Source organism: Pistacia vera, unplaced genomic scaffold (genome assembly GCF_008641045.1).
Source record: "Pistacia vera cultivar Batoury unplaced genomic scaffold, PisVer_v2 Contig32, whole genome shotgun sequence".
In the NCBI taxonomy this organism is placed as follows: domain Eukaryota; kingdom Viridiplantae; phylum Streptophyta; class Magnoliopsida; order Sapindales; family Anacardiaceae; genus Pistacia; species Pistacia vera.
The window spans coordinates 508553-520733 of record NW_022196135.1 but is presented as its reverse complement, the minus strand read 5'-3'; the positions used below and the strand labels follow the sequence as shown (position 1 = coordinate 520733).

The window sequence follows — 12181 nt, the reverse complement described above, 5'->3', positions numbered from 1 at the left end:
TCATTTATCATCTTCTAATTTGTCATCATTTTCCGACAATGAAATTGACGAGGAATTGATGAATGATCTTGAAGAGATTGATGTAGAGCAAGAAGCAATCCTTCGCATAAGAGCTAACAACAACCTTTTCCTCCTTCACTATCTCAATCAACAAAATTACCAGGTGATCCATAGAGGATCAATTCCTGGTCATAGAGTCATCAATCGCAACCGGGAAACTGCTGATCGTCATTTGTTCAATGATTATTTTGCCTATAATCCATGGTATAATGATTCCATGTTTCGCCGACGATTTCGAATGTCTCGAAATTTATTCATTTGTATTGTAGATCGCGTGAAAGGTCATGATAACTACTTTGTACAATGAAGGGAAGGGCTCGACAGGTGTAATAGCCACTACTCCTCAAAAACTTATAATGAAATACATATAAAACAACATAAAGAAATTGGGCCCAAAAGTTTCTTTTATTAAACATATATACATACTCTTTACAAACATGTACATTTTTACACAAAATATATAACGTATACAAAAGTCATCAAAAACATAAGGGACAGTGTAACCACTCCTTCTCGAACGCTGACATCCATCCGACTGTGTCCTCACCTAGGTCCTGCAAAACATAGGAAAACAACGGGGTGAGCACTAAAATAATGCTCAGTAAGTAAATCCTCTACTCATGCTATCCCCGTAACTCTCTCTTTCTAATTCTTTCCTTACAACTCCTCATTCAATTTCTCTTTGGGTACTTCTCTATTCTTCTCTTTCTCTTTCCCTTAGAACTTTTTCTCATAACTCTTTCATAAATCACGACCCCATCTTACTTGAAAGAATTTCTCTCATTTATGGCCACAAATTTCCTGACCAAGTTTCCATTTTCCACTTAAGAATCTAAGAATTAATTTTAAGGGGCATCCCATAGTTGGCAAAGGTTTCACACAGACCAAATAATGAATCTTTTTGGCCGCTTATGCCACACACCACAGAAACAGCAAACATAATCAAACAAACTATTGCAAAAACCTTTTTTTTTTAATTTATTTACTTTTAATAGATTGTGTACTAATAGTGAAAATGAAATTAAAAAAATGGACTAGTAAAGCACCATGAGAACCAAAGCCCTACGGCGAACACCGTATACAGAGACAAACACTTCAACCTCCAAAACTTTGACATATCAAACAGTGTTTGGATCTTATTTTATCTGATGACATAGGGTCCATAAAATAATTGAAACACCTTGAGCAGAACTGTCAGCATAAGTACTTACCTAGATGATTGGTGGGTTCATCAAGCAACAGGATTGTTGGGTTCATGAATAGAGCCCGTGCCAATGCAATTCTCATTCTCCAACCACCAGAGAAATCTCGAGTTTTCTTTGCCTGCATCATCTTGTTGAAACCAAGACCATACAAGATTTCAGCAGCACGTTTCTCTGCAGTTGCTACATCCAAGGCTTCTAAACGCTCATAAATACGCTCAAGTTGCTCTCCACCTCCATCATCCTAAGAAAAATTAAAAATTGACAGTGAGAATAGTAGTCCATGAAGGAAAAAGAATGAGAATCTAAGGATTTTCAGTTACACACACCTGTGCTGCCAAGGCTTCAGCTTCTTTCTCTAATTGCAACCTTTCCTCATCACAGCAAATGACAGCTTCCAGAGCAGACATGTCAGAAGCTTCAATCTCCCTACTGAGGTGATAAATATCCATGTGGTCTGGAATTGGGAGCTCACGGCACCCTATTGCAGTCAATAGTGTAGATTTCCCACACCCATTTAAGCCAAGCAAACCATAACGTCTGCAAACACAAGTAAAGAATAAACACATGCATATACATAATATGCATGCAGAAAAGGGATATTTATATCAACCAACACCTCCATCGAAAAATACAAACCTTCCATAGTTAAGCTCCAGCTCAGAATCAACTATGAGATCGTGTCCATGAAAAGTGACTGATAAGGACTCAATCTGCAAAAAAGAAAGACATCATCTCATAATCAAAGGTTTACATCATACTATGTGACTCCAGTCAAAATAATCCACAAACTTTTGTAAAAAGACTCCAGTATGTCCCAAAGCACCATACCTAAGCCCGTATAAAAAAATCGCATGCATAAAAGAACTAGGCCTAATGGTTTCAATAAATACAACCTTCTTCCTGAAATTCATTTGACTTTTTTAAATTCACAAAACCTAAATAACAGAACTATGAAACTAAATTCATTCTCTCCCTCTCGTCTAAACTTTCATAATCTATTTAATAATTTATATTTCGAACTTTATCAAGGTAAAAAATATACTTGATAGGTGCACTTTGTATTCACCCAACAAATGATCCACGAAAACTAAAATGCAGAACAGTGACACACACCTCACTAAATCTCCAAGATATTCAAAATAAACATAAGATCAAATTGCACAGAATTAAATATTTTCAGAGCTAATCCAGAAATCATCACCAATACTTTTAAAAATAAAAAAAGCACCAAAAACCAAAAAAGGGTAAAATACCTGCAATGAGATCACAAATTAAATTCAAATAAAATAATTCCCTAAATTTCAGAAATTCTATTAATACCACGAAGAAAGTAAAAAAAGAAAAAAAAAAGCTTACACGAATATCTCTGGAGAGAGGATGCGAGCAAAGAACTCCAGTACATGTTCGATCGGAAATTTGAATAGCTCCAATCCCATTAGCAACTTTATCAACACCATTCTGCGCCTCCGCCGCCTTGGAAGATGCGGCCGCCGCCGCTGCTTTTCCCCCTCTCTTGGCAGCCGCCGCCGCCTTCTTCTGCGCCGCCTTCTTCTTGCTCGCGTCTGACACCATCTGCAATCACCACCGATCAAAATCACAAAACAAAAACAAAAAAAAAAAAAAAACCAAGAAAATTACAAATTACATAGATAATTAGAAAAATAAAAAATGATTAATGAGTAACGTACCTTTGATAGGAGCAGAGATCTGAGATCTAGGGTTTAGGAGTATAGATTTCGGGTCCTACTTGAGAGGAGAGGAGCAAAACCAGGTTATGAGGGTTTGGTTAAAGAGGGCTAGTGTGGGAGGGGGTGTTTGGGTATATATAGGGAAGAGGATTGTGGGAGTGACGCGTGTCCTATAGGTTATTTAGAAGGAACACTTGTGGTTACGTATTCGAATGTGAGACTGAATGTTTGGTGTGTATGCAAGAGCGGACAAGTTCATGTAAAAGCGAAGTCGGTCTCGGACATGTGTTTGGTTGTTGGTTTGGGCTTTTAATGGGCTAACATTAAATTAAAATGGACTTTTCTTCGTTTATTATTAGATTTATTTCATATATTTTCTTTTAGTGCTAAATTGAAAAATCTTCAGCAAATGTTTTTATCAATAATAATAAGGGAATTTATGTTACAATTGTGTTATCATAGCTTGGAACTTGTTGAGGTATATTTATTATTGAACGTGTAAATAATATTTAGGATGCGTTTAGTTAGGGCCCTTGGAAGATTATTCTAGTAATCTATTTTTTAACATAGGTATTACCTTGTTTAATTCAGCAGGTAATAAATCAGAATCTGTTATTACTCAAGTAATATGAGAGGTGATATAGGGTGTTATGTGATTTCTGACTCAGATGGTAGTATTTCCTATTTTTGTTCTAATTTTACCCTTAATAAAAATTCTGGACACAAATGTACTCCTATTGATGTCAAATAACAATTAACCCAATTTATTGAATGACTTATTTAACCTCCTTAATTAATTATTTGGATAAAAATGCCTCATATATATACATCGTGTGTGTGTGTGTGTGTGTGTGTGTAAAGGTCATTTCAATATAATAATATCTAATATTTTGTAATTACTGTCAAACAAACACATTAATTATTTATACAGTCCATAATAATAATTTATATCTATTAATCTTTTAAGATTATCTATCTCACTAATAATCATATTTTTTTGTAATAAAACATTATCGAAACCAAACGCACCCTTAATACACATCAGCATCAAAATGAATTTTTGTGTGACAATTCTTAATACATATCCAACATATTTTACTATTTTTACAACGAATTATGAATCATATTCTTAATAGGATGGATACCATAATTGTCTCTAAGAATTAGAAAGAATAAAATATATTATTGCTAATAAATCCTCACTTAAAATAAGAGAAACTTCTAAATAATATTTATCTATATTTAATATTCGTAGGAGTAAATGACTTCATTTTTAAATGGCCCAAAAAAATTAAGATTTTATTATTTTAATGCTACTGGGCCTTGTATTTTTGGTTGCAGTGACTAACAACACTCACAACGGAAGTTTCCTTCGATGTCTCTCTTTTATTATTATTTTTTTTTTCTTCGCAAGAAAATAATTTTTATTACCTGCGTTCTTTTAGGAGGCATGGCTCCTTGAATTGACTGACGTCCATACATGCAGAGTTTATAAAAAAATTATTTGACATTTATAAGCTTGAAAATTAGAAATGCAAAGCTTGAAGTTAAAGGAGGGCACCGTTATACTTGGCCAATTCTATTGTATAATACAGCTACTTTGATGTCTCTCATCCCTATCAAGTCATCCATATTGCTGAGAATAAGTTTGAGAGCGATATACTTTTGAAAGTGTTATGTAGCACAACGTAAGTAATTAAACTAATTTCTCAAAGTAATATTCTAATATTAAAATTTATTCTTTACAATTTGAAAGCATTTATAATAAATATCAAAAATACTTTCAAAACATATACCGCATAAGATTGTAAATATTATCATCTGTAGACTCTGAATATGAACTTAATGTTTGAAATATTTTATATTTCACATAAGATGGTCCATGTATGAATTTTACCCCAGTTGTTTTGAAATAATTAAATTAACTGAAGGGTATGATGGTCATTTATCTTTGATGGAGATATTATTGAAATAACTACAGTTTGGGAATTAATAAATAATTGCCGTATATAGAGGAGGTCCTCTCTCTATTCCAATGTACCCATAATATTTTCTTTTTTATAAAAGAAAAACAAGCGACTTACAAAAGGGAAAAAGAGAAAGAGATACATTGTCTTATTCTACAATCTCCATTAACAGATTATTCATGGATTCAAGTTTGTTTTATTATGTTTTATAAAGAGTGAAAATGCATCAAAGTTTTAGATTCTAGGATCTAAGATTATGCAATTTTAGGGCATGAAAATATGATTATATGATAGGTCCCAGACTTGAATAAATTAAGATAAATTCTCTTCGGGCGAGAATGAACCCAATTGCAATAACTATATATATATATATATATATATATTCCTTGATGATAAACAATGGCTGCCTTAAATAAGCAAAGTCATGGTCATGATGCCGAAATAAAGGCAACATAAACCAACAAAATTAACATGATCTCATGATGCCAAAATAAATGCAACATAAACCAACAAATTAACATGTGCAACGGAAGAAGTAAATTGTGGAAAAATCATGCACAACGTGGCAGCTGGAACTTCTCAACTGGATATGACTCAATCCTCCCACATGCCCGTAGAATTCTGCTCCATGTCAAACTCCACTCACCCTCTACTCCCATGCATGCAAGACTCTTGGCCCCTGCCCATTTCAAACTCCATTCTGGTACTTGGGGTGGGGTTTTGGTTGCTTCTGTGATCGTCGTGGTCTATCAATACCCTCCCCTTGAAGTGGACGCTTGTCTCTAAGGTCCACAGCGTTGGAATTGTCGACTACTTCAGCATTAATGGGTAACGGAGACACACTCGAGGGTCCCACTGCCCGATCAGCGGGCGGATGCCCCGCTCCCTTGTGAGCGGGCGGGGGTCGCGGGGGCAGCGCCCCCGAGCCCGTAGGCGGTTTTGGGCTTTTCCATGTATAACTGCTGTAGGATTTCCTTTAAGTTATTAATTCCTTTTTGGGTTGGGCTTAGGAATAGGAATCTATGTAAAACTAGGTTTAATCTCTTAAACCTAGTATATAAACATACTTTTCTTTTGTTATGAGTGTGAGAACAATTCATTCATTGTAAACGAGAGAGGTGAGGCATATTGCAATAATATTGACTCAGCTGGACGTAGCCCACATTGGATGAACCAGGGTAAATCGCGCGTATTATTTTCTTTGTTTACTGTTTGTTTTGTTTAACTATTATTATTTTTGTTCCTGTTGCTTCTCTATTTCGTTCACACAGCTGGAAATTGTTGAAGCAAAGGGAGAGTTAACTCCCATATGGCTTCTTCCGCTAGGAGGTATGCCCACTGAACCAGCACTTCTTCCTCAAACTTGTGTCCCCGTTTGACCCAGCGTGTCTCCAAAATTTGCTTGGGCTCCAGTATGACAACCCCGTCTTCATTCAATGGCGGCAAGTTCTGGGAAGGCAAAGCTCGATCGCCAATGAACTTTTTTAGTAAGGACACATGAAAGACTGGATGAATTCTAGTTCTTTCCGGCAGTTGCAATTTATATGCCACTGCTCCGCTTCGTTGCATCACTGGGTACGATCCATAACACCGGCTTGCCAATTTCTGTGAACCCGTTTAAATGCTAACTGTTGCCAATATGGATGCAACCTGAGATACACCAGATCACCTACTTCAAAGGTGACTTCACGTCGCTTTTGATCCGTTGTTTGTTTCATGTGGTTAATGGAAACTTCTGGGTTAGTCTTGAGTTGTCAAAGCAACTCATCTCTTGTAAGGAGACTCTAGTCCACTTCATGTATAGGAGACAGCCCAACTAAGTAGATGGGAATGGTGGGTGGCAAGCAGCCATACAATGCTTGGAACGATGTCAATCCTGTTGAGGCATGGTAGGTGGTGTTATACCAGAGCTCGGCCCAAGGGAGGTAGGGTTTAGGGTTGACAACTTTGGTTTGGCCGTCGGTTTGCGAATGGTAGGTGGAACTGAGCTACAATTTAGTCCCTAACATTTGAAAGAATTCTTGCCAGAATCTGCTGATGAAGATTGGGTCTTGGTCACTGATAATGGACTAAGGTAGGCCATGTAGCTTGATAAGTCCTTCCACGAATTTTTCTGCCACACTTTTAGTGGTAAACGGGTGAGTTAAGGTAAGAAAATAGGCAGATTTACTCAACCTGTCACGACCACCAAGATGGTGTCCTTGCCATGAGCCTAGTTAGTAAATTCGCATACACCCAGCCGTATAATTCACATATTATTCGCGAACTGCCGTATTTTATCATTGTGGATATACGCATTAAAGACTACTATATAATTATTGCAGAAAGTCATAATTGTACGTTAATGGATATGGTTAGGAGTATGTTGAGTAACTCCTTGTTAGCTTCATCATTGTGGATATATGCATTAAAGACTACTATATAATTATTAAATAGCGTTCCTAGTAAGACAGTTCCAAAGACTCATTTTGAACTATGGATAAGAAAGAAACCCAGTTTGAGGCACCTACATGTTTGGAGTTGCCTGACAGAGGTTAGGATTTATAATCCACATGAAAAGAAACTGGATTCAAGAAAGATCAGTAGATTTTTTATTGGTTATCCAGAAAAATCTAAAGGGTAACGTTTTTACTATACTAACCATAGTACGAGAATAGTTGAAACTGGAAATGCAAGGTTTATTGAGAATGGTGAAACTAGTGTTGAACCACGTAAAGTGGATATTCAAGAAGTCAAGGTACAAGTTCCTGCACCTATGACTTTTACTGAGGTTATGATTCATGTAGTTATCAGACGCTCTGATAACAATCAAGAACAACAAATAATTGAACAAACACTTCCTATAATGTAGCAGTCAATGAACCTGTAATAGATGAGTCACATGAAGTAGTAAATGAATACAATAAATAACATTAAGAAGATCTCAAAGACAAAGGAGATCTGCCATTACTAGTGATTATATGGTTATCTTCAAGAGTCGGAATTTGACTTGGGAATGGAAGCATATCCAATTTCGTTTTCACAAGCCTTCAAAGTGATAATTCTGCAAAGTGGTTAGACGCCATGAAAGAAGAGTTAGAATCAATAGAATACAATGAAGTCTAGGATTTAGTAGTATTGCCTGAAGGTTGTAGAACAGTCAGATGTAAATAGGTCTTTAAGACCAAGCGCGACTCTAATGGCAATATTGAACGTTACAAGGCCATATTTGGCGCCAAAGGTTTTACTCAGAAAGATGGTATTGATTATAACGAGACCTTTCCACCAGTTTCCTCAAATGACTCTTTTAGAATTATTATGACAATGGTAGCCCATTATGATCTGCTTCATCAAATGGATGTGAAAACTGCCTTTCTGAATGGGAATTTAGAAGAAGTGTACATGGAACAACCTAATGGTTTTTCAATCGAAGAGAAGGAACACATGGTGTGTAAATTAAAGAAATCAATATATGGACTGAAAAAAGCTTCCAGACAATGGTACCTCAAGTTTCACAATACCATTACCACTTTCGGATTTAAGGAAAACACGGTTGATCAGTGTATATATCTGAAGGTCAGTGGGAGTACATGTGTAGTTCTAATTCTGTATGTTGATGGCATCTTGCTTGCTACTAATAATCTTGGCATGATGTATGAAACTAATAAGTTTCTCTCTAAGAACTTTGAGATGAAGGATATGGGTGAGGCACCCCATGTGATTGGAATTGAAATTGTTCGTGATAGATCACAAGGATTGTTGGGATTATCTCAAAAAGCTTATATCAACAAAGTTCTGGAGAGATATAATATGGATAAGTGCCCTGCGAGTCTAGTTTCAATTTAGAAAGTTGATAAGTTGAGCCTTAAGCAATGGCCACAAATTGACTTGGAACATAAGCAAATGGAGCATATTCCTTATGCATCTGTTGTCGGAAGTTTAATGTATGCTCAGACATGTACCAGACCAAACATTAGTTTTGCAGTCGGCTTGCTGGGTGGATATTAGAGTAATCTTGGAATGGATCATTGGTGACCTACAAAGAAAGTGTTAAGATATTTACAAGGGACGAAAGATCAGATGTTTACCTATAGGAGATCTGATTATCTTGAGGTAATTGGATATTCAAATTCAGATTTTGTTGGTTGTGCAGACACCAGGAAATCCACATTTGGGTACGTATTTATGTTAGCTGGAGGAGCATTTTCGTGGAAAATGTGAAGCAGTCTGTCATTGCGGCTTCCATTATGGAGGTTGAGTTTGTGGCATGCTTTGAGGCCATAGTTCAGGGATTATGGCCGTGGAATTTTATTTTAGGGCTTAGGATTGTCGATATTATTGTTAGGCAGCTGAAAATTTATTGTAATAATGCCGCAACAATTTTCTTCTCTAAAAACGAACAAATATTCAAAGGGTGCTAAACATATGGAATTAAAATATTTTGCCATTAAAGAAAAAGTTCAAAAACAGAGAGTGACTATTGAGCATATCAACATAAATTTTATGATAGCGGATGACACAACCCGTCCCGAATTTCCTCATCCCGTAGGATCCGGGCACTCCCACAAGACTCGGATACCCGAGACGTGCCATGTAGAAAAACTGCGAAACCTGTTTAAAGACATACTTTTCCTGAATAACATCATAGTATTTCCATCTCCAAACATCTCAAAAAGACATGCATCATCTTTCGTTTTACAAAAGAAAATAGTTAGGGAAACTTTTGGTATCAGGTTTTCCACTTATACTACACATTCCAAAATATGAAACAAAAGGAAATACATCATGGAAAACATGAGTTCTTGAAACGAAAGTCCAGATTTACAATGCGACATAAATATAAGACCCACATAAAAGATGTCAACGCGTGGCACAACCCTGAGCGGAGGCTCACTGCTCGGCACGATCTCCGGAAGGTCCTGGTGGGGGGAAAAACATTTAAAAAAGGGTGAGCTAAAAATACTCAGTGAGTGGGGAAAAAGGGGGAGGTTTATAAAAGTTCTTAAAAAAAGAATAATGCTAACATACAACAATTTTCAAGCAAATCATGGCAACAATGTAACTTTATGAATATGCAATAGAACAACCACCCCGTTCTCGCATACAATATACAATTTTTTTCTAATCATCCTGCACTCAGTAAACTGTACTCTGACTTACTTCCTTTAACTGTATCGGATTCTGTATAAAACCTCAACATTTATTATTAAAACTCTCACCACAACTAGTACCCTGGGGGAAATCTGTCGTACCTGGTGGGCGTCCCACACGCAGGCAGAGCGAGGGACGTACCTGTCATACCCGGCAAGGTCTATCATCGCGCGGGCAGAGCCTCAAAAACTGTCATACCTGGCGGACCACTCAACGCCCAGGCAGAGCCAATAAAATCTGTCATACGCATGCGCAGAGCCAAAATCTGAAACTGTCATACCCAGCGGAATCCTGCATCGCTCGGGCAGAGCCAAAAATCTGTATCTCTGGGGGATGGGTACTTCGTAGGGTGGTTTTAGCACCATAACAATCTCATGCATAATCTCAAGTAACATATAAGTCAATAACACATTACCTATGCGCTTATAAATCATGCATATACGACATAATATTCAAAAATCACATATAGGGCTGAAAATGCAAACTGTAAAACATGTTTCAAAACTAACAGTTTAACCCCTTTTTTATTTAACCTTAAAAAAAAAACGAAATTCCAACAACCTTAACCCGTCACTTCCCATGAAATCAACATCTTTAATTATTCAATTCACACATAATTTCCAAGTGATTGAAAGGCAATAACTTAAAAGTAACATGCAAGCTTAAAAACTCAATCTTTAGTAAAGGATTTGGTGCAATTCCCACTCAGTCTTTGATTAGCAAACTATCTCCAATTTAAGCCAGCAGCCCCCCCTTTTTTTTTTAAGAACAGAACACCAAATGCACCTTTATACACCTATATGTGTATATAAAAAAAAAAAAAAAAAAGAGTTAATTATGTGATAAAGTCTCATTCTAAATAAATATATATATTCCATTCAACAATTTAATAAGCCAACACCAACATTTCCCGTTACCAAACTCTGCATAATATGATTTTCTCCACCCTTCAACATAAGCCGAACCCAACTCTCTCTATAGTGCCACCACACCCCAAATCAAGCAGCCATCAACATCAAATTTCATGAGACAGACATATACATATATTTAAATAACATGCAGCATGAAAACTTATTAGTTTGGAACAAGATCTAATTCATTATCACCCAAAACTTTGCTCAGCCGAAACATGCAAGATAAGTTTTAGCAAATAAAAACACTTAACTCAAGATTTTGCACCCAAAACATTATAATAGAAATAGATAACTTGACATGCAAACCGGAATTAAGTTTTTTTTTTAAAAACACTTTTTGGTTAAACCACTCACTCTTCTATCCTATAATTGGCTGCCTATTACAGTGCTTGGATTTCGATCTCCACCGTTCAGAATGTAGAGCTGTGTTTCATGAACAACATATCCGAAAATCAGCACGATCGGACGGCGAATGAGCTCCAGATCACGATTTGATGATCCACTGTTCACAGACTTAAAACTAATAAACTCTCCCTTTCTCTTTGTTCTTCTCTTCTTCTCTCACTCTATCTCTCGGCCAAACCACTCTTTCTTCTCTTCTCTCCCTTTTTTTTTCTTTTCTTTTCTTTTCTTTCTCCTTTCTCTCCTCTCTTCTTTCTTTCTTCTCCTCTCGTTTTCTTCTTCTTCCTTTGGGCGAACTGCCCAGTTCCCTTCCCCTTTTTAAACAAACATTTTTCTAAAATTTATTTCTGCCCCCCAATTCCTCTAAATTTCAGTTTAACCCAGCCACATAAGCTTTCCCTAGCAAAAATGTCCAGATTTTTCCCTCTTGATACATGCAAACCCATCAGGATTTATTTCTTCGATTTCACCCCCTTAACACAGCTTTAAAAACTGACAGAAATACCTCTATCTTACCACAATACCAAAAAATCAAATAAAAAAAGAATTAATTAACTTAAATACAATTCATGATCTAACTTAAATCAGGAATGGGGTTTTACAGCGGATCTATTAACTAAAGGGTTATTACCTAAGACGTATAGTGAGCATGTTGAAAGGATGGGTATTATTGCCTATCATGATTGATTTGTGATGTGTTATATACATTTATTGATTTACATTATGCTCCTCCTGATTTAGACATTACAAGCTCTTGATTTAGACATTATGAGCTCTTGATGTGTTGTTTCTAGTTCATATAAATTATTTTGTTA

The 12181-nt window shown here is 36.3% G+C and overlaps 1 protein-coding gene across 1 annotated transcript; it reads right to left on the bottom strand.

The window, feature by feature from the left end:
* Window positions 1–1239: 1239 nt before the first annotated feature.
* On the bottom strand, window positions 1240–3095 carry LOC116136806 (ABC transporter F family member 1-like). Its single transcript, XM_031422475.1, has 5 exons — window positions 2954–3095; window positions 2622–2837; window positions 1902–1975; window positions 1592–1802; window positions 1240–1506 (listed from the first exon to the last, which is right to left on the bottom strand). Exons 2-5 carry the CDS (start codon window positions 2835–2837, stop codon window positions 1255–1257), a joined length of 753 nt encoding a protein of 250 aa, XP_031278335.1. The 5' UTR covers window positions 2954–3095; the 3' UTR covers window positions 1240–1254.
* Between the last annotated feature and the right edge of the window lie 9086 nt (window positions 3096–12181).

Excerpts from the sequence above, each read along its gene's own strand:
- LOC116136806 (XM_031422475.1), bottom strand. The coding sequence starts at position 2,837 with ATGGTGTCAGACGCGAGCAAGAAGAAGGCGGCGCAGAAGAAGGCGGCG. Across the intron at positions 1,976-2,621 it reads CTCTCTCCAGAGATATTCGT|ATTGAGTCCTTATCAGTCAC; the intron begins GTAAGCTTTTTT and ends TCTTTTTTGCAG. Across the intron at positions 1,803-1,901 it reads CTGGAGCTTAACTATGGAAG|ACGTTATGGTTTGCTTGGCT; the intron begins GTTTGTATTTTT and ends TTGTGTTTGCAG.